The following is a 26197-nucleotide window of genomic DNA, read 5'->3' as shown; positions in this document are numbered from 1 at the left end:
AACCCTAGTAAAATGCAGAATTCAGGAAAAAAGTATTTTTGAAGCAACCTCCAGATATCAGCTAGTCCAGCGCACTGCTCTAAGCAGGTCTTATCAAATCAGCTTGCTCAGGGCCATGTCAAGTTGAGCCTTGAACACCTCCAAGGATGGAAGTTCCACAATCTTTCTGTGCAACCTCTGTCAGTGTTTGGCTACCCCCATGGTTTTAAAAACTAAATCAAACCCTTACATCTAAGCAGATTTTCCCACATTCCACCTTGCATCCACTACTTCTGGCACTACCTCAGTGCACCTCCAAGCAGAGTCTGGCTCCAGCTTCTCTACAGCTTCTGATCAGCTACCTGTAGACAGCAGTAAGGTGTCTCCTCATCTCCTCTTTGCCTTCTCCTCTTGAGGCTGGGAAGACCTAGTTCTCTCAGCCTTTCCTTGTATGTCACATGCTCCAACACTCTTGGTGGACCTGCTCCGGTGTATTCATATCTTTCTTGTACTGAGGATCCCAGAACTGGGCACTTGTGAGACTATATCTTGAGTGCTGTGTCAACTAGACAAACAGAGTTACTTGCCTTGACCTACTGGCCAGATTCTCACTAATACAGTCCAGGAGACGGCTGGCCTTCTTGGCTGCAAGAGCACACTGTTGACTCGTTTTCCACCAAGATCAACAGGTCCTTCTCTGCAGAGCTACTTCCCAAGCACTTCCCCCTCCAGCCTGCACTGCAACAGCCTGGGGTTGTTCCATCCCTGAAGCAGGACTTGCCAATTCATCATGTTCCTGTCAGCCCATTTCTTGGGCTTGCCAAGGTCTTTCTCAATAGCACCCTGCCTTCCAACATATATGACCACTGCGCCAATTTTGCATCACCCACAAACTTGTTTAAAGTGCACTCCACCCTATCATCCAGGTCGCTAATGAAGACATTAAATAATACTGGTCCCAGTACTGATCTCTGAGGGGTCCTCCCATAATTAATACCTGCCAAATGGACTTTGCACTAATGACCATAACTCCATTGAGAGTCCAGCCAATTTTCCACCCTTCTTGTCCAGTTATTCAGTACGTACCTCGCCAATCTGGCTTCAAGGACACAATGAGAGACTGGGTTAAAAGCACTGATAAAGTTAAGGCATGTAAAATCCACTGACTCCCCCATGTCCACAGCACCACTTGCCTCATGGAAGAAAGCAACCAGCTGGTCAGGCATGTTTTCATAGAATCACTGAATGGCTGAGGTAGGAAGGGACCTCTTGGAGATCATCTACACTCAAAACAACATCAACTACAGCAGGATGTTAACTGACCATGTCAGTCTGGTTTTGACTGTCTCCAAGGATGGAGACTACGCAACTTCTCTGGGGAAACTGTTTTTCTAGTCCATCAGTCTTAACAGTAAAAAAGCTTTTTCTTTAAATGGAATTTCTTGTGTTTCAGTTTGAGCACATTACCTCTTGTCTCTTCACTGGGCCTGTCTCCCTCTTCTTTATTCCCTCCCATCAGGTATTTATACACCCTGGTAAGGTCGACCCTATGCCTTCTCTTCTCCAGGCTAAACAATCCCAGCTCTCTCAGCCTCTCCTCGTATGCCAAATGTTCCAGCCCCTGACCATACTGGTGGCCCTCTGCTGGACTCTCTGCAGCATGTCAAGATGTATCTTGTACTCAGGAGCCCAGCACAAGGGACAGCACTCCCGATGTGGTCTTACCAAGGCTGAGTAGAGAGGAAGGACTGCCCCACCAGGCCTCCTTGTGAGGCTCTTCCAAATGCAGCCCAGGATGCTGTTGACCTGTTTAGCCACAATGCTGCATTGATGGCTCATGTTCAACTTAAGTCTCCACTAGGACCCCCAGGGCCTTTTCTGTAAAGCTGATTTCCAGCTGGTCAGCCTCCAGCTTGTACAGGTACATGCGGTACATGACCATTTTTCCCCTCTGAATGGCAGCAGAACTCATTCATTTATCAACCACTCACCCAAATCTTACATCATCCACAGGCTTGTTGAGAGCACACTCTGTCCTGCTGTCCAGGTTATGAACGAAGACACTGAATAGTATTAGCCGCCATATTCATCCCTGCTGTACACCACTAATGACTGGCCTCCCGCTGGACTTTGTGCCACTGATCACAACCCTGTGAGCCTGTCAGGTCAGCCAGGTTTCAGTCCACTACCCACTTACTTCATCAGTTTGTCTGAGGATGTTATGGGAGACAGTGTAAAAAGCTATACTAAGGTCAAAATAAACAACATCCACTTCTCTCCCCTCACCCACCAAGGCTGTCCTCTACCTCATCATGGAAGGCTATCAGGTTAGTCAAGATTTCCACTTCATAAATCTGTGCTATCCCCAGCCACTCTATTGTTCTTTGTGTGTCTGAAAATGATTTCTGGGAGGACTTGTTTCATGACCTAGCCAGAGATCCGATGATGCTGACTAGCCTGTAGTTCTCCAATCTCCTTTCTTGCCTTTCCTGAAGACAGGAATGATGTCTGCTTTCTTCCCAGTCATCAGGAACCTTCCTTGATCACAATGACCTTTCAGAGATAATCCAGAGTGGCCTCGCAATGACAAGAGCCAACTATTTCGAAACTTGTGGGTGTACACCATCAGGTCCCATGGACTTGTGTATATTCAGGGAGTTCACATGTTCCCCACCTGAGTTCCTTTCACTGAGTTTAAGCCTTCATTGCTCCAGATTTTTGCCCTGATCTCAGCAGCCTGGGACTGCTGAAAACAAGTCTTACAAGAACTGAGGCAATGCCACCACTGGATACCTTGGCCTTTTCCATGTCTTCTGTCTCCAGGTCCCCGTTCCCATGCAGTAGCAGGCCCACATTTCCTTTAGTCTTCCTTTTGCTGATATTCCTGTAGAAGCCCTTCTTGTTGCCCTTCACGTCTTTTGTCAGATTCAACTCCAGGTGAGCACTGGCTTTTCTAATCCATCCCTGCACACTCAGACAGTGTCTCCATATTCCTCCCAGGTCACTTATCTGCTTTCACTGCTTCTGTGCTTCATTTTGAGTTTATTCAGGAGCTCCTCATTCATCCATGCAGATCTGACACCTTTGCTTGACTTCCTGCACATGATCCATTCTTGAAGACATATATCTCTCTCTCTGAAGGAGATATCCTTGAAAACCAACCAGATCTGCTGGTACACTCTTTTTTCAGGAAGCGTATCACATAGGAGACTTCCAAGCAGATCTCTGAACAGACCAAAGTCCACTCTCCTGAAGTCCAGGGTTGAAATCCTGCAATTTGCCTCGTCCCCTCCTCTCAGGACCCTGAACTTCACCATCTCATGATCACTGCAACCAAGGCTGACCCCGACCTTCACATTCCCAACCGGTTCTTCTTCCTTGTTTCTAAGTATGAGGTCCAGACACAGCATCTCCCCTCCTCAGCTCCTTGATCATCTGTGTTAGGAAGTTGCTATCAGTGCACTCCAGAAACTTCCTGGGCTGCTTGTGCCCTGCTGTGCTGACCTCCCAGCACGTATCAGAATAGTTAAAACCCTCCATGAGGGTCAGGGCCTGAAATCATAAGGCTTCTTCCAGGTGTTTGATGAAGGCCTCATCTACTTCTTCATGATCAGGCAGCCTGTAGCAAACACCACAACCAAAGTTAGCTGTGCTGGTCTCCCCCCTAATTCTGACCCATAAACTCCCTAGTCCCAGGACAAAGCTCTGAGCAGTTCTTTCAAATAAAGAGCAACTTCCCTCCTTGCCTGTCCTTCCTAAAGAGCTTGTATCTCCCTGTTGCAGCACTCCTATCACATGAGCTAACCTACCACATCTCCATAACCCCAATGAGATCACAGCCCTGTAATGGCATATGACCTTTAATTCCTCTTATTTGTTCCCTGTGTAGCACGCATTAGCATACGGACACTTCAGAGAGGCACCCAGTCACGCTAATTTCCCATAACACACATGGGAGCGTTCCACATAATGCTGTCCCATAGGCACTTCCTTATTTATGGGCATACACTTGAAGTAGGTCCTCTTCAGTCCTACCTTGTTAATTACAAGATCCCTTCTGTTCATGTCACCCTCTACACTTTGCTGGACTAACCCAGTCCATTGCCTCCCCACTTGACTGAGGGTTGTCATCTCTCTCTTATGTTGTTCCTGTCTGGAAGTTCTCCTCACCAGGCTGAACTGTCTGTTAGCAAAGATGCTTTTGTGCCACTTGGTCAGGTAGATCCCGTCTCACCCAAGTAGTCCTCAATCCTCAGAGAGGGTCCCATGGCCACAAAACCCAAAACCCTGTGGCTGACACCAGCCATGCAACCCACTGTAATCCACAGGATCTGTCCACTTGACTTTGGTTGGCTGCTCCCAGTCACCTTTGTGTCCTCCATGTGTTAAGAAATGGCTTCTAAGAAGATTTGCTCCATGACCTTCCTAGGGACCAAAGTAAGGCCGAGTGGCCTGACGTTACTTGGATCCTCCTTTCTGCCCCTCCTGAAGATGGGTGTGACATTTGCCTTTCTCCAGCCATTGCGTACTTCCACCAATTGCCATCACCTTTCAAAGATGCTAGAGAAAGGTCTCATGATTACATTTCCAGCTCCTTTGGCACCCTCAGAGGTAACCTGTCTAGTTCCATTAACTTAAGTGTGTACAGCTGGGTTACGTGTCTCTTTTTCTTTATGGTGGATACTGCTTCACCCTCACAGACTCTGCTAGGAGGCTTAGGGACCTTGGAGGCTTGAAGGCAAAACACACTAGCACAAACTGATAAAAAATATCTGCCTGAATACCTCAGCCTTTTGCACACTCCTTGTCACTAGGAGGATCCTCACCACAATGAAGACTGGGCCCACAGTCTCCTTAAGCCTTTCTTCTGCTGCAGATGTACTTATTGAAACCTTCCTTGCTGCCTCTCATCTCCCTTGCTAGTTTCCAGCTCAGCTTTGGCTCTCCCTGCTCCCCCTCCTAAATCAGACCCTGGTAGGCATTCTCCACTCCATGGAAGTCCAAGTGCCAACATACTGCCTAAGCCTTACGTTTCTCAAGGTCTTTAGAGCTCAGCCGATGCTTCTGCCTCTAACCTCCCCAGCATACCAAAGGACTGAACAAGAAGAAAGTGGGACCTCACCATTCTAGCTGTCCCATGTCAACACACCCGATGTTAAAACCTAGCCAGCAGCGTGAGTACCAGCCCTCCTGAGGGCCAAACTGGCAGGGCTGTGACCTTGCAGCTGAACATTTCATGATAGGCATTAACTGAACAGCCCTCGCATGGACTGTGGAAGGCTTCTAAGACTAATTGCTCTTTACTTTAACCAGCTTAAAAAAATACATAAATCTAATGTAATCAAGATCTTCATTTCACGCGCAGCATCTTCACTGCTCTTGAGGGTCCCCTTTAGGGAGACAAATACCTTTTAGTTTTGGACAGTACATATTTTGCTTTTCAAATCAAATGTGCTCTTTTTCAACTGCGTGCTTTATTTCCTATGCTCTCTACCAGCTTTAACAAGTTTTAATATTCAACGTGTTTGTTCAGCCCCTGAAAAAAAATCCATTCCATTAAACTCATCCCCACAGATGAATTTATTCTAAACAAATTTTCTTTTAAGTGTCCTCATTTGAATATTAGCATCAGACAGGAGTTAAGTGATCTGTTCTCCCTGATCTCAGAGGTATACAGTTATGTAGTATCTATCTTAGTCCAAAGGCTATGACAATAAATGAAACAACAATTTCAGGAAAGAAAAAATCCAAACTCAGAAATTCCCCAAAGCACCACAATAGAAGTATCATAGCTTCTACAGATACTTGCAAATATTTATGCTTAAGACACAGTAAAGGCGGTTTCTTTGAATAAAACTGAACTACTACTCTTTTTCAGCAGATCAAACAAAGGAAAGAGCTCTTTTAAATAAAAACTGCAAAACAAATAAGCAAACAAACCCCAAACCCCCAAAATTTCCACTTAAAACTTGAATAGTTTCTCAGACTTTCTCCTCTCCCTCCCTAAGCACCTGGTTGTAACACTTCTAAAAGGCAGACATTAATTTATGTATTTTTGCTGCACTGCATTAGCAAGACATTGGAAAATATGAGCAGTGTTCTTGCAGAGTTGTAATCTACGATACTAAAATAAAGTTCTTGTTCTTGACAAGAAAGATCACAGACAGTGGAACAGCACTGAGTACCACTAGCTAGGCCTAATAATCTTTTAAGGTTTATAGGCTGCAGTTGGCATCCTCAGAGACACGGACTACATACTTCTTTTTCATGTACCTGTAAAATGTGGGGTAAGATAATTACAAAGGCAGCTGTTGACCCTTCTCTGTTGAGCAGTAGTTTGCCATTAAAAAAAAAAAAAAAAAAGAAAAAGAAAAAAAAAAAGACAGAACTCCCCCCACACCAAAACCCACCAACAAATCCCCACAAAACTTACCTAATCACTTCCAAGTACATTATTTCAACAACTACAACTGATACTAGAGGATTCTTAATTAAGCTGACAACAAAAGCTTACAAGATGCAATACCTAAAAAATATGGTATCTCAGTTTGAACCGGGAATGAGCAAGAAATGTTAGTAAGATAATTAACCAATTCAGCAGGTTACTGAGAAGCATAGCAAACTCCCCCATCACTTGGTATCTTCAAATTAGAAGCTGCAGTTCTCTTTTACTGGCAAAGTTTAGATTCCCACAACTGACTACAATAGAAGTTACAGAGTGAAAGTTATGGCCTCTGTTGTTAAAATAAATGATATAATCAGAGTACCCGATTACAGCAGCCTTCTTCAGCATTAAAACCTAAGCGCAATAAGATATTGACATTCATATCAAAATACTTCTACTATTACACAAGTTAAATCACACTTCATTCACAGCAAGCTTCCAAATGCCAGTGGCTGGAAGGAAAAATGATACAAACCCGATCACTTCCCAGGCAAAAAAAAAAAAAAGAAGTGAAAAGTATGTTGATCGTTTCACATCATTTTTTCTCACTTCTTCCAGAAAATGGCCTACTCAGCTGACATAAGAAAGGTAAGGAATAGCTGGTCTACAACAATGAATAAAGGGGAAAAAACCAGGACAAATGGAAAAAAAATCGCATAGAAGACAATAGTTTGCAGTCTCTTTCCACACAAAATGAACTGACTCTTACCTGAAAATCCTCTTTTATAGCTTGTAGGTTATATGCAAAGAACTTCTGATAATGTTGGAACAGCAGAGTCAATAAAATCGAGATGGCACTTGGGACCAATAACAGACTCTTAGACAAAGGTGCTTTATCTTAAAGACAAAAGAACAAACAAACAAAAAAGCCATTTTAGAGAAAAGTCTCTCATGCTTAACAAGTGACATTTAAACAGGTGATCAGAAAACATAACAGCAGTGGCACCACCTTGACTTTTTCTCTCAACAACTTCCCAAGTTCTCAACAACTTACAAGCAGATAGGAAAAACACACCAACCAAAGGAAGTCTAGAGATATTAATGACAGTTAAACATTAATCAGACATTTTGTTTTCAGCATTCTCTCATTAAATTAATGGTTTGGCTATAATTAAACCTAAGCTCTCTGCACCTATAGAGGTCATGCCCTCCCATGCAGCCCTCTTAAAGCTCAATCATATTTTAGGAAACAAAGCAATCACTCTTTTTCACTAGCAAAACACACATGCACATCGAGTTAAAACAAATACCTTTATTTTCTTCGTGTTAGGGATTAAGATTAGGGTTTTTTCTAAAAGCTATGAACCACCGGAGTAAATTTACTTTCCCCTCACCACACCTGCATCCACTATTCAAGGAAACATATCTAAGTTAATTTACACATTCTTCCTTCCATTCAATAATTAACAAAGACTATAACAATATCAGAACATCTATGAAATCAGAACTTCTTTTCCCTGACTAGTATGACTTTCAGAAAGGACATTCAGATGAAAGCAAGCAAAGAACAGAGATGTCTACAATACACGTTTACTACAAACCGCAGAGTGGAATATCCAGCAGGAATATACCCAGCAATTCACCCTAAGATGTTGGTGTAGTTGATGCAACAAAACACAAATTCTTGCCCAACAATTCAAGCCAATACAGAAATTCTGAAATATTTTTTCTATTACTTTTCTCCTTTTCACACATGCAACCGGAATCACATTTACTTCCTTCCCAAACATTCTACTGATTTTCAGACAACTGCTTTTTTTGCAGCTCTGCTGTCATTGTTCTTAGATAACAGAAGGAGCAATATGACTACTTTAAAAGTACTAATGGGAAGTAAACAGCAGGAGCATAGGAAGAACAAAATTGCATTTAAGAAGTGTAATACAGGAAACATTTAGTACGTATCCAGATAAACTGACTACCATGAATGATTTTGCCAACATCTGCTGCACACTAGAAGAGAGAACTACTAGAAAAGCAAGATAGCACCAAAGCCAAAAATACAGTTTTTTGTATTTACTCATCCAAGTACTAACTGATGACATCAAGAACAATTTTGAGATAGTTAGTTGTTCTCAGCTCACACCACCTTGAAATCTGCAGTCTTCTGATGTTCACCATTTGAAGAAAACATCTCTTCCTATGAGTATCGTAACATAAACTTGTACATAAAAATCTTCTTTCAGTCCGCAACCACAACTCTTGAGTTCATTATTTACAGACTCAGTTTCCTTACTCCATTTAAGAAATTAATGCCCTGAAGAGTTCTTTTATAGAAATTAGGCAGTGACTTGCATTGAGACAGGTTGATGTTACTCTGCTAACCATAGGCTCTGCTTTTATAATCAGATTTTTTTTTTTTGCATGAGACATCAGGAGGGCAAAAAGCATGGTGGCTTTATTTTTTTAATGCAAGAAACCAATCCACTTTTCAATTTAATATCTTTCTTCGGATTTTTTTCTCTCCAGAAATAAGGTCTATAGTCTTTAGATGTCTATTTTTAAAATTATTCATTTCTCTGATTCAGTTGGATGCTTCAAAAAAGTTTGAAGCCATCAGAGTACTGTAGAACACTGTGGGGAAAAGAAGCTGGAGCTGCCTAGAAGTTACTGTGCACACACACGTTCATTCAAAATCTCGGGCAATGCTCCCTTAGATAACTTAGTTAATTTAACATTTCTTAATGTGAAAAGGTTGGTTTTATAACCAGGATACAAAAGATATTTGAAAGTGCAGCCTAAATCTGAACAACAGTAGTAGTCACAACAGCAGAACCAAATTTTGATAAAACTTGTTATTTTACTATCAAATTAACTTACTTGAGTTATCTCATGAGTTTAAATAAATTTTTCTAAGTCCTACAATGCTTTTCACAGAAGGATCACATTACCACAAAAAAACGTGACAAGCAAATCACTGGATTTCCCACCATGACTATGTATTTCAGTACAGGTTTAATATTTATATTTAGATCTTGCTGTAATTTTTATATCATTAGATCATTTTTACATTACAGGTAATACACACTTGAAATACTTTATCCTATCAAGTTCATTCCTAATTTTAATGCATTCAGAATAACCAAAAGAACTTTATCTGTTTTCTCCAGAAGTGTGAACACACATTTTTATTATGAGTCTCTTTTGGCTTTCAGCTTAGACACCTTAAACCTTGTTAGAGGAACAGTACTTATTTTTAAGCATATCATCAAGTGAAAAACCACAGAAGTAACTAACCCATTCATGCAACAGTCACTCATGGGGAACATCACATGAGTAATGGAAAATTCTGCTCTCAAGCTTCTCTAAATGTCATCATGGTCAATAAATTCATTCTTGTCCAGTAAACTTGAGAAAGATAAACTCTTCCACATAAATAAACACATCTGCTGAAGTGTTTTTTCTAAGTGTCTCACTGTACAATCTAGTAGTTTGCTTTACCCCTTAACAGCATATAGATCCTTATCAAGGAATGCCGTGAGGTCACCAGTGAAGATGCAACCCTCCCACTGCTGTGGAATGTCTCAACCAGTAAGACCAGAAATGACCAACAATCCCAGATTCTGCACAATCTGGCATTCTGACATCCAAGACAAATTCCTCACTTAGACTTCAAAGGTAAGACTTAGAAAGCAAAATTCTAGTCCAACGGATTTCCAACCACAGGCATGGAAACACGTACTACCAGCCTGCTGGGGTACCAGTGTCCACAAGCAGCACTAACACAAATGGGCACAAGGAAGAGAAAAACCCAGTGCCTCTGCACCACATAAAAAAAAAGTAGAATGAAAAGATAAACTCTCATTTTGACCCTGAAGAGTTAAAATACATCAAAGTAGTATCTTCAAAGACCTTGGAATAAATTTGCAACCTAAAAATACTCCTTAAGTGGCAACACTTTCAAAAACAACAGGCATTAGCACTGCAACACACATGCTGAGCTTCCATCTAAGTGAACAGAGCAATTTGGTAATAACTTGCAGAACATGCCTATGCTATGATGAAGAGCAAAGAACTAGCTTTCACTACAGATCTTTGCTTCCCCCTGGTGCAATAGAGAAGTGCCCCCCCAAAACTGCCCTCATAATCTCACAGGCAAGTGTCCTAACTGTTGTGCCACCACTGTGCAATGTGAAGCTGACCCTAAAATGCAACATGTATAGGAAAATCACCTCCTAGTCACCACATACCACCCCTGCACTCAATACAAAGCCCACACATCCTCCTCTTCCACAAGCTACTAGTTTTCTGGCTGCCAGTATCACTTTCAGAGTACAGAATGAGTGGAGGAATATATGTGTCCGTATGTCACAAACAGAGGGGGAGGTTTATGGCACAACCACTGAGAGAGCTGCAGCTTCAGAAGCCACCACTACACTAATGAGAAGAATATGAAAGTTGTGGTAGCAGCAACAGCTACGAGTTTTTGATTTGATTCCCTGTTCCCTGCCCGTTCACCACTCACAGGTGAAGACACTTAGCAGATGAGCATTGTCAAAACAGGCAGCCAAGCAACTGTTTCAGAAGGGTTTTGGGGGAACAACTTCAGCTCCTGGACTGCTATTCCAGGCCCGAGACTCAAGCCCTGACTTGGGAGAGGATCTCATTGCTGATGCCAGTTGATGAGCAGTGGCTGCAGAAACTCAGATTCGCTCAGGATATTTTTTGTCAGGATCCCTACTAAGCTTACACCACACCTGCAGACAGAACACGCTGCATAACAGCTTTTTTCCCCAGTATCATCTGCAAACTTTCCAAACCCAGTTGCTATGAGGCAGACACACTGCTTTCATACAGAGAATTAACTGCTGGAGGCTACTATAATGGCATGCACGAACCCTTTTTTAGTGCTGATAGACAAGACCTGTGAGTCTTTTAAACCATAACTGATGTATATCTGAACGCACAATACTTCCCAAATGCACTTATGGAATCTGTATTTTTTTTTTTTTGGGGGGGGGGGGGGGTCCTGCATTAAGCCATCATGCAAATATTCACCTATTCCATGATTCTTCAAGAACCTGCAGCAGGTTCGCCAACCGACAGTGACATTTCAAATTGGTCAAGGCTTTTCAAGGACTGTTGCCTGCTATATTCCCTTCAGATGCAAGCTTGCTACACATCAAACAGCGGCATGAACACCTCCTGAATGCCTGGAAACCTTGCTTGTCCTTTGTTGTAATGGTTGATGAAACCCACTGTCAGATATGCAAATCTGAATAGTAATTTTCAACTGCTTCCCAGATACTAGTGTGTGCTTTTGGGAGGCTACAGCAATCTTACTAGATCTGAGGAGTAAAAGCTTGTCTTTATTATAACCACGTGCTGAGTCCTAAACAGTAGCCGAGAACAAATGAGAGTATGCCATGGAGGGAGGATGACAAGAGATACGGACACGTGTAAGTAATACTGCTTGAGAAATCTGGAAGACACCAGGTTTCTGACTGCTGACTGGTAGGATGGCATTTAAGTGTATGATGATTTTTTACAGTTTGTTCAATGCAGTATCTTTCTAATATTTCATTCTTTGAAAAAAAAACATGCAATACCAGCTGACCCTGCAAAAGCAGTGAAGTTACTACTTCCTGAAAGTATCACATGACTGAACGAAGTATTCTGGGTCAGGAAGGCAGCTCTTGCCCCTGCACAGACACAGGAAGGGGATCCTGTGTTCAGACTCTCACTTCACAGCGTACTCTGGTGGTTAATCATTGTGATGCCTGCAAGTGAACACAGGAAGAGTATCACTGCAGGAACAGTTTTTCATCAAATGCTTATAAACTTAATGCAGAAGCTGAGAGGTGAATATACATTAAGAAAGTCAATAAAGAAACCAACTATGATCGTGCTTTAAATCTGTTTTAAAAAGTCACTGGTAAGACTGTAATCAAACTAGTTACCTACACATTTACTGTTTAGAAAACTGCTGGTTTTAGCCTAGGTCACAACTTACAAAAGAATGAGGAGCTACAAAAAGAAAAAAAAGAGGAAGAAAATCTTTGCTTCTAAAAGGAACATTTGAAAAGAAATAGAAAGTGAAAGAGGTTGAAAATAAAAAATGCTCACCTCGTTGAACCCCTCTTCCTCCCAACCACAGAACATATTACCATACTGCTATTAGTATACACTGTCAGAATTCTCAGGTATGGCTACACCACAACATCACGTGGAGATCCCCACTCTAGCTTGAAACGAGCTAGCTCTGCAGCAGCAGCATAGCTACATTTTTGTGGTGTTCAGTGCATGGCTTATTGAACTGATGCGGCTACACTGCTCCCAGGACTCAAGCTAGTATTGTGAACCAGGTTGCACTGTGGCATGTCGATGTACAAGCTAATTTCCCATATAGTACTGTACTGCATAATATTGTTATGCACAGAAGTCTAATATATTCAATACATAATTCATTCTTCCTTCAGACATACCACAAAGCATCAACTTACCTTTATTTTTCCTGACGCCCATGCACAACACAGTTCAGTCCTGCAGGTTATGCAAGCAGGAGGGCAGCATTCCCTTCTTGCCCTGGGGATTTTTAACTAATTGCTAGCACTGCACTACAAGGTTCACAGAGAGGTGAAAGCATAAGGTGCATCAGCAGAAATGCTTGCACGCAAGTTCAAAGGACTCTACTCCCTACTACTACAAGAAATAGCTTGTGTGTAATAGGCAAAATAGACAAATATTTTCTAGATGTAACAAGTGGATAGGCTTTAAAACATGGACTCAGATTTTACCTTAATAAAGACTAGCTCTAACAGGCTTCCCTACTATACTCACATGCAGTATTGCACACAACACGAAGAATACTGGGAGCCAGTATTACAATATCTTCAGAAAAGTTTGGCGTTAGTTTTAGAGGTTTAAGTTGTTGGAAAGGCTTTGGTGTCTTAGAATGGAAAGCCTTCTGTGCATCACAGTGTGCTCCTGGGACTCAGCACGCTGGCGAACAAGCGGCAAATACAGCTGGGCAGCACTACCACCAATCAAACAGCCAGCCCAGCATCAGTCTTCATGCACTCATGTTAGCCTTTGCAGAGCCACTGAAGTGTTTCACCAGCATTCCTCATGGGATGCAAGTTGCTGGCAGACTGCAATGCAAGAAACCCGTCTGGGTCCAGCACCACAGCCAACCTCTCAAGCCACTTCCCTAAAGCCAGGTGCTGTAGGCATGCTTCCCAAGCACACTGCAATGTTGGTTTACAAGTCAACTCAACTGGGTTAGCATTTTGCTGAGTCATTCCAGTATCCCTTTCCTGTGCTTCCTACTATCCAGAGTAATTGGCTTCTTTTTCCCCAAGGTATACCAGCTCGCTCCTCCAATATTCCGGGTAACAGAAACCATTTCCCTTAATAAGGGCAAACCATCTTTGTCTTTCTAAATGGTGCTCGCTTCCCAACTTCCGTATCTCATAGTTGTAACATGTAGGAGATGTGTTTCTTTTTACACTTTCTCATCCAAAATTTTGAGTGTCATGCACTGAGCAGGTTATCAGCTCCCCAACACAGTCATCATCTGCTACATGCAATACTGCCTGTCTGGAATTCAGCACATCGCTCCAAGCAAAGGACCTACTCGTCTGAACTGGCTCACATGCACCCAGGGTTGGACTGTTTGTTGGAAGGGTTTGCTTTTATGTCTCTTACAATGTCACTTCTCAAGAACCTCGTTGCATATGCATGTGATTTTAAAGAGTACTGAACAGGAGAAGTAGGTCGGAGGATTTATACCAGGGAACTCAAACTAGGATAAGAAATATGAGAGAAACACTTTATATAAGAACTCAGCTGCAGTGCTCAAAGTCACGTGAGATCTCCTTAAAAGGCACATGGACAAGGTCAAGTACTTCACTATACAAGCCTGGCTATTCAAGCACTATTTACAATAAAGTTTAACTTCAATGGAAGTGGTCAAACTTAGGAGGAACAGCTGAATCTGTGGTAAAGAACTCACAAGTTTTGAATATTCCTTGCCTAAAGATGGTACCATTCACCTCACTCAACTATGGAGCCAGAATATGAAATAAACTTTTCTGTGTATACGTGTAGCGTAGTGCAGCATCCGCTGGCACCCACAGTACAGAGATGACCCATTAAATTAGCAGAGAGAACTAGTTTGTACTTGCTAATAGCTTTGAAAAATATTGTTCGTTCAGCACAGTAGTAGTGTATTACCAGAACTAAAATTTGGCCATCAACCAAGCAAAAATCCATTAACAAAAACAGCCAAAGGGTCTATCTGTGGCTAAATCCAAGTGATGTTTTTTAGGACTGTTTTATCAACTGACTATAAATAACACAACAGCATCCTTACCCTGAATGAATAACAGTAACAATCAGGACAGCTACAGTAGTTAAGTGGACTTCAGAAAAGCTTAGCTGAGCTAAACTTGCTCTGTTAAGCCAGTAGGAGTATGTCAAGGCCATCTTGTGATACAAAAGCAAAATGCATCCAGATTAAACAAACGTGAAGTATTCTTGGTCTAGAAACTTGGAAATGCAGCTAATCTGCACAAACAGATAAAGAGCTGAACGCCTTTTATTAGTGAAATCAAAATAGCCAAGTTTTTCATTTACTCACTCAAGGTTTTGTTTATGCATGCAGCCAAAGATTTTCCTAAATAAACATTATAAATAAGTTGTGCTAAAAGGAAGCTACAGTGTCTTCCTCCCATGTTTCCTAGAAACAGTACATCACTATACTGCTAAGCGGCGTTGGTCTACCAAAGTTCAGTCATCTCTTCTGCCCATTTTGTCATATTAAGTGCTTGTAGTATTAAACACTAACAATGCTAACAAGCACACAGGCTTTTTATTTGAAGCCTAAGCTATCTTGTTTTGAGCACACACAGTTACCGTGTCTGGGACATAATGGATCAAAGTTCCATGAATTTTTGCAGCAAGAGGAATAATGTATAATGACAACGGAATTATTTTATGTGATGAGGGCCAAAGACCAGTTTAAAACGCATATTTAGCAAGCAGCTTGAAAATATCCAAATCAGGTCAGTCTCCCTGTAGTTTAGAGTTTTGTTTTCATGAAAACATAAGAGATGAGAGAGGCAGTCTAGAAACACTGAGAAGACAGATGCAAGAAGGGGAAAGGGACTAATACAGTATCAATCAAAAGGACGTAAGATTTGTAGGACATTGATTACGAATTTGATCTATGTACTGCATCAAACAAAATGTAAGGATTCTTGAGTTATTTCTCTCATTTAGACCATAACAACACAGACTATTAAATGCATCTTTAAATTGTTTCTGCAATCTCCTGGAATTATACCATATAGTCCATTGTTATTTATTTTGGTTTAGTCTAAAATAAGCAGATGAAATAAAAAAAAAAAGAATTCAAAGAACATGGACAATAATATCCCGTTCAAGATTCATTAGAGTAATAGTACCAGATGGAACAAAAAGTTTATAACCAGTTGCAACTGCTGTCACTGCAAGCCACTGGCTACTCTCTTTCAGAAAAGTATTAAATGCAATTTCAAGAATTAACGAATCAGAAGAATTTACAAGAATCAAAATATTTCACAATTAGTTAATTATTTCGGTTCTGACAAGAAGTTTCAAAATTAAAATGAAGTTTTTAAAAATGTGAGTAGGCCAAGCACAGACTTGCTTCTAGAAAACCAGGGACAAGGGTGTCTCTGGCACTTTTGTTAAAGCACTTTGCATAAGAAGCCTAGTAAGAATCACACTACCAAAATGTAATAGACCTCTGGGGTCATTTGTCATTTGCCTTCCCGTTGCTAAAGAAAGAAATTCTGCAGAAAAGGTAAAAACAAGGCAATTGGTGAAGACAAGTCAAAAAGAATACAGTAACCTCTGACATTTTTACCACTGTGTCTACGTCTGAAGATGCTAAAGTCCTTAATCTACTATAAATATAACCAACAACTGGGTCAATTTTTAAATGACCTACGGTACACATGGCTAAAAAAGAGCTTAGTATTACTAAGTTTTACCAAGTGGTATTGTGATACGGCAATAAACCTACTGTTACAGATGTTAAATCTGTCAGAGGTGACACAGCAGGCTGCAGAAGCCTCCAGTCTGACCTGGCACAATCATTCTTATTGCTGTTGAACAAGGTGTCTGCTTATTTTATCTAGGGTCTCTGATACAGGTCCATTTATCCACCAGCTGTGCCCCAACTGTTTGTCACTGCCTTTCTGAGAGAGGTTACTGCTCCCAAGACCCTGGGGCAGAACAGGACATGGATACACACATACATCCTGTGCAACAAACCTGATGCAACATCAGGTACAGATTCATTAACTGCCTAAAACCATCAGATTTTGCACATCAGTGACTGTATCCTATGTACCTGCTGCTACTGCAGCAGACACTTCTGCTACAAAGGCAGAAACAAAAGTTTGAAGGCACAGGGCCATCTTAAACTGCCACAGTTGTGAACTAGCGAGTGTACGTCACTGCAACCTAAATCCTTGCCTCGACTAGAGTTTGTTAGTACACCTGTACCAGCCAAGTCTTACTGTGAAAAACCACTTCAGGTCAACAAGTGAGTTCAGTAAAAGTGTAAGTTGTAAGTTTTCCAGAAGAAAAAAAAACCACAACAAAACCAAACCCCAAAATATAAACATTTACTTCTTGCAGAGCAGCATCCTGTCTAGGTTCTTCTCCTAGCACAACCATGTTTCTTATGGCTACAATTTTCCACTCATCCTTCTGATGGATCTACCTCGGAAAAACTTTTAAATACTGACCGTGACTTCCCACCCATTCAGCCAAACAAGAATACTTTTCACCCCACCTTTTTTCTCATAGAATTACACACAGACACATGCCACCAAAAGGCTGCTCTCCTGCACTATTTGTTACTGGCGGGGGGAAAGTCAGGAGCGGCAAATCAAGTACAGCATCACCAGATCCATCTGCAAAAAACCTCCCCCCATCCTTGGACACCTCAAACAGAACACGGCTATAAGTAATACCCCTTCTTAAACGCCAGAATTATTCCCCCCTAATCAGAAGGTGCTTTCAGACTTTGACTTGGATTTTGCGTGGAGCTCGCCCTTAGTCAGCAAAGTTCTGACTTCTCACCCCGCTGCGTTCTTTGTCCTGTGAGCAAGCTCCGAGCGACCCTCACCGCCCGCCCGTCCATGGGGAATTATTTACGTAGGGTGTTGGTAAAAATAAAGTTGAACAGAGCTGGGAACGCGTTTGTCTAAGTCAGTCTTATCAATAAACTGGTTTACACAATAACTTTCTCTCACATTAAAAAAGCCACAGCAAGAATTCCTTCTATTCCCCTACACATATCCAGGCACGCCGCTCCGTACCTATGTACGCAGCCACACGCACACACAGCGCTGGGGCTGGCGGCCCCGGGCAGCCGCGCCGGGAGAGGCCCGCTCCGCCCAGGCGCAGCCCCCGCCCCGGCCGGCCCGGGCAGCGCAGCCCCCGCGGGCACCGCCGCGACCAGCGCAAGGGCTCCCGCCCCTCCGGTGCCGCCGGGCGCCGCTCCCCGCCCGCGGTCCCGCAGCGGGAGACGCGGCAAAACCCGAGTTTAAAAGTCCAGCCGAGGGCAGGCGGTGGGGACGGGGGAGCGAGACCGGCGGCTCCCCCGCGGGAGGCAGCGCCCAGGCCGGGCGGCGGGAGCGGCCCCGCAACCCCCTTCCGCGGCGCCCGCAGAGGTCACGGCGCCACCGCCCCGCCACGTCCCTCACGGCGGCGCCCCCCGCCCAGGCAGCGCGGCCGCGTCCCGTCCTCCGGCGGTAGGGGGCCGGGCCACCCGCCGCGGGGAGACGCCGACACACCCCTCGCCGCCGCCCTCCCCCTGCTCCGTCCTCCGCGGGCTGCGGCGGGGCCGGTACTCACAGAGCCCGTTGGAGCCGGTGCTGGTGAACATGGCGCCGGCCCGGCCCAGCCGCGGCGGGCGCCGCTGGCGGAACCCCCAGAGGCCGGGCAGACCCCGAGGAACCGCGGCGGGCCGGCGACGGCGCGGCTAAGGCGGCCGCGATGGGCCAAACGCCGCCGTCAGCCGAGCGGCCGGCGCCCCCTGCCGGGGCCTGGCGGGCGGCCCAGCTGCCAGAGAGCGGGATCGCCACCAGCTCGCCCCCGCTGTGCGCGGCGAAGCCTGTAGGAGCCCGTACAGGCGGAATACATGGGCTCGGCTAACTGGCGGTCAGGCCCGGCTAACCGGCGGTCAGGCCCAGCGGTCAGGCTGTCGGCAGCTGGTGGCTGTTCCTGTCAGAGGCCGCTGTCAGGCCCCTGAGGCACAGGGCCAGGCGCTTCAAAGCTGGGGTGTAGTGAGACAGGGATAAAAGGCACGCCAGTCTATGTGTATTACCTGTAATTACTTCTGTCTTTATAAATATGGTTTGAATTTGAAATTGGTGGGTGCCTTGGGGAAGCCTGACTCCTCACACTGACTCCCAAGGAAAACTGCAGCCCTGGAGGCTCACCCTAATTTTGGGAGTTCCCAGGGCAGGTGCCTGCCTAGGGCAAGCTCTTGTTGCAGCTAACGGAGACGTAGCCAGTACAGACAGTGGAGTCTGGAATGCTTCTCAGGTGGTCAGGTGGAGGTGTCTGCTTCAGGATGAAATTAATTGCTCCCTAGGCTCTGCCGACTGTAACGAGCTGATTTCCGCTAGCTGTAATGGTATGTGAGACACACACCGACATGGCAGACATCTAATACAAAGTGAGGCAAATTCCTGTTTTCATACAGATGTGGTATAATAAGGCTGACATTATTCAGGCACCAAATTTCAATGGCATTTTCAAGTCCATGTAGAAATCAGAGCTTACTGAACTACGTCACGCTAGGCATTTGAAAGGTGGCGATGCTCTGCTCTGCATCACAGATGTGAACATCAGGAAGAACCAGGACAAGGTTTGCGTGCTGTGTATTGGTGCGTTTGACAGAATTAGGGGCCTCAAAGTCACATTTAGCTTACTGCAGAACAAGACTGAGAACGAATGTCACTCTGGATGTGGAAAATGTGACTTGTCAGCTAAGCAACAATTTTTAAACAGGCAACTGATAGTAAAAACTGTTAAGTCATAGATTTATGTTCCATAACTTTTTTATATACCACAAAAACAAAAAATGTCTTTCAATATTTACATTCAAATGCCTTTTAATAATTACATTAAAATGTGACTATTAAACAGCACTTGTAAATGTGAAAGATCCTCAATCTCTGTAAACATAATCTCTTAACAGTGCCAAGGGGACATAAACAGACCTTACACTGAGGTCCACAAAGACTTAAGCAAAGTTCTGCATATCCGTACATAATTTTAAAATGCCCAGCTCCCAGCACTAATTTCAGATTTTTGTCACTCACTTCTGTCTCTACAGGGCCCACAGGCAGGCAGGCAGGAATGGGATTCACAGTCAGCTCACAGAGCAGGAGGTATGTATATAAACTAGCCAGAATGAAGAACCAAAGAGATAGTGCATTGGAAATCCTGACTCTCTCCCAGGCTGAGTTTCTTTCCTCATCAAAGAATCTAAATTAGATTCACAGCACAAAACCCATCATGTACATTGTGTCTTTGGCTACAGATAACTGACTTACTCTTTGCCATTAAAGCGCAGCTGGAAAAAGTAGTTTGCTACAGAAATTCTTCTTCTTTCTTTCAAATGCAGATGGCTCTGGCTGCTGTATGTTACATACGCAAACTCTGTCTTGCCAGTACGCTGCTGAATGTGCATAACCACACATAAGTCATGGGCAACCCTCATTTCTAAGGAAAGGGAAGTTAAATAAAGAGCTGCAAAGCCTGCAAAGGTTGTAATCATTCCAATGTGAAACCTCATTGGGAAAAGCTTAGGTGCCTCCTGGAGCTTTAGGGATCTAATGAGGTACTTATGGATTAATTAATTGCCATTTTGGACTTTTTTGACTAACATCCACTTAAAGTAATTAAGCCTTTTTGTGGATCTGTCTTTCATATAGGTGAGGATAAAACCTGAAAACTTTTCCAGTATTGCCTGTGTAATAGGCTTAGGATTTCTGTTTTAGTGCTGAAGATAAAGCTTGCTTTTATCTCTTTTCACACTCACACAGAATGGAGTGACAGAACAATCATAAATTTAGAGGTTTACAATCCTGTTAGCCAGGAACTAGCGTTCTGCTGTTTTACAAGCTCAGTTTCGAAGATTTCCCTAGATTGATGTCCTACAAGGTAAATCATATTAGAGGGATTCTTCTCTACAACGCTGAGCACTGGAATTGGATTGAAGTCAGAATCACCGAATATACTAGAGACTTGCACGTGTATTTTGCTGAATAAGGATGCATTTGGGCACATATTTAAGAACTATTCTGAAAGTAGCTCTGTGGACTTGATATCACTGACAGATACAGCAAAACTGAATGAAGTAGCAATAGTTGGCAAGCTTCTCCCAACAACATAGCAAAATACTTGTAGAGTTGTCAATACTGCTGGGATACAGGGAGCTGGCTCTGAATTTATTTGCCACTGTCTTATTTAAGTCTATACATGTATTACAGAGCCTATGAAACATCTAATGATACCCCTTGTTTCAAAAAAGATGTATTAAATATTTTTTCTGAGACTTTATCAGATGAGATGCACAATGTGTTTTTGAGAAAAAAACATACCCCATGCTAATAATTATAGTTTCAAATACTGATTGAACAGGGAGGAAATGTAGGTTTTGCCCTCAGATAGAGTGCCAAGCTGAGAGGGTTTTTTATCCCGACACTGTCAGTGGCATGTTATCTTGTCATAAGAATTACACAAATGATTTGCACCACTTAAATACACAGTGTTGTCCATTTTGGAGTTAAATGAAATCATTACTCCTCATGCTTGCCTTGGAACATATCCCAGAATAGGAAGGCTAGCACTTATCTACTAATCTACTCAGAACAAGCTTAGAAGGCTTTGACACTGCTCAAATGTCAGCTTAAATATCTCCATTTGTTTATTACATGTAGTTAGCGGGGTCAATTTGGTACGTTCAAAACAAAGTTATTTAAATTTCCTGCTCAAAAGAAAATCTCAGGAGACTGGAATTTGTATTTCTAACAATTTTCTGGCAGGATTAGGTTGCTCTCTTCTCTGAACTTGTGATGTTTTTGAACCAACTCTTAATTACTAATTAATCTCTAACAGTCGGATGCTCCCCTGCCATATAGAATGAAGGACAGCAGCAGAGTAAAACAGGGTGGAACTGCAATGCCTCGCTCAGGAATTTCTGTCTTAATTCAGTGCAGCTTAATGATTCTGCAGGTTAATGGCAGGTGGTCTGTGTCTCTGAGGTCCGGGGTTTCTGTGGCATTCATATCAGCACCTGCAGTTACTACAATTGCCTGAAATATTAGCAGAAACCTGAAAAGAGGTTAACGTTAAACTTAATGATTTCAGTAACTTCTTCCTACAGTTTCCAGCCCTTGTCTTCAGTTACAAAAGACTGTAAAAAAGAAAGCTGTGCACCATACGTACTCTGCAGGGAAGACTTCTGTGGCAGTGCAGCTTGCATCTGATAGCAGCTTGCATGGGAACAGGAGAAAGGGCAGAAGGCAGAAATTCACTGCGCTGAAATCAGACTGATTGGTCCTGTGCCTTTCCAAAATCAGAGAATTTCTGTCACTCCCTCAGAAATGAATAAAGCCTTGTACTGCAGCAGACCTGCTGTTCTCTTAAACCATAGTGAGTTCACAGACCTGCTGTTCTCTTAAACCATAGTGAGTTCATTTCATTACACAGATTTTTATTTTTTTTTACTGTAGCTAGAAGATACAGATCATCTTTGAGATCAGTTCTCCCATGTAGAGCTGGTAGGCTTACAGTTAATGTCAGGAGCAATGAAGTGGCTAAAGGAGGAACTTTTAGATGCTTCTTAAGTTCTAGAGAAATGTGCAAAGGAAGCCAATATAGTGGAAAAAATGGCAAGAGTATTGGGGTTTATCTGGGGGTTTTTTGCCATTGATTTTTCATCACACTATTATAAAAATTATAAAGACTATTCAAAAATTTTCCATTTGTTAAAGTTCTAGCCATTTCAGTGAGGTTTTTTGCAAAACTATAAACACTGTGTTAGACCTGAGCTCCGTATCAATGTCTGGTAATACAAATATGTGAGTAACTATTGCTTCAATAACTTAAATGTAATTCAAACAGCACTATCTTGGTTTTCAGCTAGAACACCAGAATGGCAGGCAATGACAGTACAGTGTTTAAGGGACTGGCTTATCTGGAGCTGAGCCAAGTCACTAGCTGCTGGCCACCAGCAGCCACAAGCTCATGCTCTTTGCATTGCTCACCTCCATCCCCAGCCAGGGCCTTTTTGTGCCTACTTCATTGCTGGGTCCCCCTCAACCTTAACCACCTTCCAACAAGTGTCTCTATGGTGTCCCAGCAAATCACCAGAAATGTGCTGCATCTGCCACCTTCTGGTTTTATGCCATGCCCCTCAAATGGAGATGAGGGAAGAACAATGGTGCAGCATGTCCTGCAGAGATGCACAGAGTAAGCACAAGAAGAAGAGTGCTTGCCTGGACCTGTGGAGGCAATCTTGCTTTCTTCTTTGTATTGCATCTTAGTGGACTGAACATGCACACCAACAGTTTCACACAAATTCTTAACCATTGCTTCCCTTTTAACAGTTGAACACATGTTCCTAAGCACTGACATCACATGCACCCAGATGTTGGCATCTCTGTGTTCAGGGGCAGAACCAAGGACTTGACCATCAGCTTTGCCTTTAAATACTTGTAAAACACTCCCTTAAATCTGTCATCCTTAAATTCTCTGTCACAGGAGCCAGGCTGTTTATTTCAATGAAGGTTGAGATCCTGTGAAAAACAAGAACATATGGTAACATAACCAGGAGCTAGATCCTAATGCAAACACATTAGGAAAACAAGTTTACGACAGGCAAATTGATTCTGATGTTTCTTAATTGCTGATTTTGATCCCAGTTTTTGTTTAGTGTTCTTATGTTTGTGTTCCATTTGACTTAGGTGAGACCTCATTCTTGTGAGAATTAAAAATACACTGGTTCAGCTGCCCTTGGCTGAGCAGCTGTCACTGGATTTTAGATTGCTCATCTGAAGGGCATTAATTTACTGCCAGGTAAATTGTGAAACATCAGTAAGCATCAAATTATGAGATTTAAGCCTAGTTCTCAGGAGACCCAATTAAGGAATCCATTAGGAGGACAAAGTATTATGTATAGCATTGCATAATACAACATACTTTGCATATCTGTACTCTTCTGTACTCTCTTATCCATACTAGAGATCAAGCACTAGCCATCTATTTCGGACTGAATTTATGTCACAGAGTACCTTTGTGATCTGGAGAATATGCTAAATTACCCATGATAGCTGTTTTGCAATAGCAAAAAAACTTAAGCCTTTAAGATGAGGAAAATTAGTTGCATTGTTCCATACAGGTGTGGCTGTGCTGAAATTGCCTGTCCTGAAAATTAGGTTTTAGAAAATATTCATAGGGGTATTTAAAGGAGGTTTTTTCTCCCTCATACCTGTCCATATTTCTCAGGTATCCTCCTCCTTTTGCTTCACATCTGTATTGTAGTCCTAGCTGTGCACCTCCACATAGTGCAAAGGTTATTAAAGCCTGTATTTATACTTGGAGGCAAATCACTGTTTAAGGGAATACGTGGCCACCCACATCAGGATGTTATCAGGCCTGTAGCATAACACTGTCAAGAGATCAAAAAAAACAATAAAACTTTAAGCAGTTCTTATCCTCAAATGTCATTTTCTTATTTGCATTTCTTCTCAATTTGAGCATGAAGAAATATTCTTGTCTTTTTTCCTCTAATTACCCATACCAGAGGATGTTTGGGTTCATATAATTTTGCTGAAATACAATGATCCCTCAGAAGAACTTGCAAAAAGTTAAAGGATGTTCACCTCAGAAGTGTACTTGCATAATTTTTGCAATGGAAGTATGTATGCCTCCAGGAAATAAGCATTCCCAGGGTTTCTTTTTTCCTCCAGAAATGTTAGTAATGGCAACGTTAAGTGCCAAAAATCTATATCATACAATAGTGTATAATTTTGCCCAGCTGTGGCCTTTAAATTGCCATCAGAAAACTGTACTGCTTTCCATTAACAGAGAGAGTAGCTATTGTAAAAAAAATCAATGTATCCATAAATCACATTTAAATCCAGTGGAGCTATTAGAAATGCAAAAAATATGGCTTATTATAATTATTTGAGCCTATGCTATATTTTTTCCAGCATGGGCCGTTTTCTGTTTGCTGCTACAAGCACCATTATGCCAGGGAGATTTCTAAAACTGAAGATTAGATCTAGTCTAAAACTGAAATGTAAAACAAATTAAATGCAAAAGCTGGCTTTCTTACTGTTCCTTTAGCTCCGTTCTTGGCACGTAGGAATTATTTCTTGTTTTTCTTGCTGAACACAATTTAATACACTTAAATTTTGGGGTTTTTTAATATACCTAGAGCACTTAATAAATTGGGGTTGGGGACACTACAAAAGTCTCTGTGGGGCAGTTTGTAGCAGAAATCACCACCTGTGCACAGAAATCTTTTCTTGCCTGAAGATGATGTCCTGGACTTGCGCTCTGCTGCTATTTTAGGCTCTCCCTCGCCTCACCCAGAAGGTGGGATGGTGCCATTTCCCGGTCAGCCGGCACAACGGTGAGGGCGGTTTTCTATTGAGCTCTCAGGAAAGATGTAACTGGGGTGTTAAATCAGAGAAACGAGCACCGACATTCTGTGCCACTGTAATTTTTGAGGCAAACCCCAAAATGCCTGGATGATGAGGCTTCCAGGGGATCTTTCCATGCTGCCTGCAGCCTGGACCAACCAGCCTGGACTCCACGCCTCCATGTTCTTGGGCAGCTTAGTGGCTCATTCCCAGCAAATGCACCCGCACCCAGGGAAAATGAGACAGCAAGCAGGAATTCATTGGGTGAGGAGGAACTAGAAGGCCTTATCTGAAGGGGTGTGTAAAACCAGCATTAATCTTTTCCATTGTTGCACACACATGCTGGCACTTGGGCCACAGACTGCTGTGGGGGCGCAGGCAACTAGCCGCACCAGGCGGCTGAGTCCAGCAACATCCTACCTGCTCCTGTACTGCTCTGCCTGTTGTGCTAAAGGTTGCCTTAAGGCCATTTCTGGCACTTAAGAAATAATGATGGAATACTAAATGAGTTCGTGCTAAACCTCAAGTTTATTATTTTGTCCCTACTGTAAACTAAGTTAGCAAACTTTTCAAGTAGGTGAAAAATAAACCAACAAGGTCAATAAGCTCTTTTTACATACGAGATGAGCATTTGCTGCAACATTTGTTCCTTAAGTACATATTTGGTTACTGAGTATATATATATGCTAATAAGTATATATTTACAACACAAGCTGTGTTACATGACAAAAAAGTATTAGTACAAATATTGGTTTAATTTATGAATACTGGACAGGACTCTGCTGTTGATTATACGTGAATATATATTGAGAATAAAGTTCTCAGCTATTTTCCTACAGCTTTGATCCCAGATTTCAGTGCAGTTAGTCCTTCCACAACAGCATGGTTGAGGTCTCAATAACAAATTATTTGAACATATTATGTGGTCATTATGAGTGAAAATGGTTATGTTTGTATATACAGGAGAAGCAGCTTGCAGGGTGAATGCAACATCAGTGATCTTGCTGGCAACACATACATTTTGGGGCAAAAACTCAGCCATTTTGTCCTAGGCTGCATTTCAATGTTGTACAAACACCAGAAATTTTGCTTACCTGTAGATAAACTGTTTTCA

At 42.5% G+C, this 26197-nt stretch overlaps 1 protein-coding gene across 2 annotated transcripts in view; it reads right to left on the bottom strand.

Moving 5' to 3' along the window:
* Positions 1-18418, bottom strand: part of UBAC2 (UBA domain containing 2) — a 99861-nt gene extending 81443 nt beyond the window's left edge. The window contains exons 1-2 of one of the 2 annotated variants that reach the window (XM_040584451.1): positions 18275-18418; positions 7134-7261 (exon numbers count right to left, since the gene is read on the bottom strand). In XM_040584451.1, the coding sequence (XP_040440385.1) occupies positions 7134-7261; positions 18275-18305 (159 nt within the window). In that variant the 5' untranslated portion in view covers positions 18306-18418. The remainder of the gene's footprint in view (positions 1-7133; positions 7262-18274) is intronic. The other variant, XM_040584452.1, reaches the window with a different exon arrangement.
* Between the last annotated feature and the right edge of the window lie 7779 nt (positions 18419-26197).

Source organism: Falco naumanni, chromosome 2, assembly GCF_017639655.2.
Source record: "Falco naumanni isolate bFalNau1 chromosome 2, bFalNau1.pat, whole genome shotgun sequence".
Classification (NCBI taxonomy): Eukaryota; Metazoa; Chordata; class Aves; order Falconiformes; family Falconidae; genus Falco; species Falco naumanni.
The sequence above is the reverse complement of the archived record's forward strand: the minus strand, read 5'-3'. Positions and strand labels throughout refer to the sequence as shown.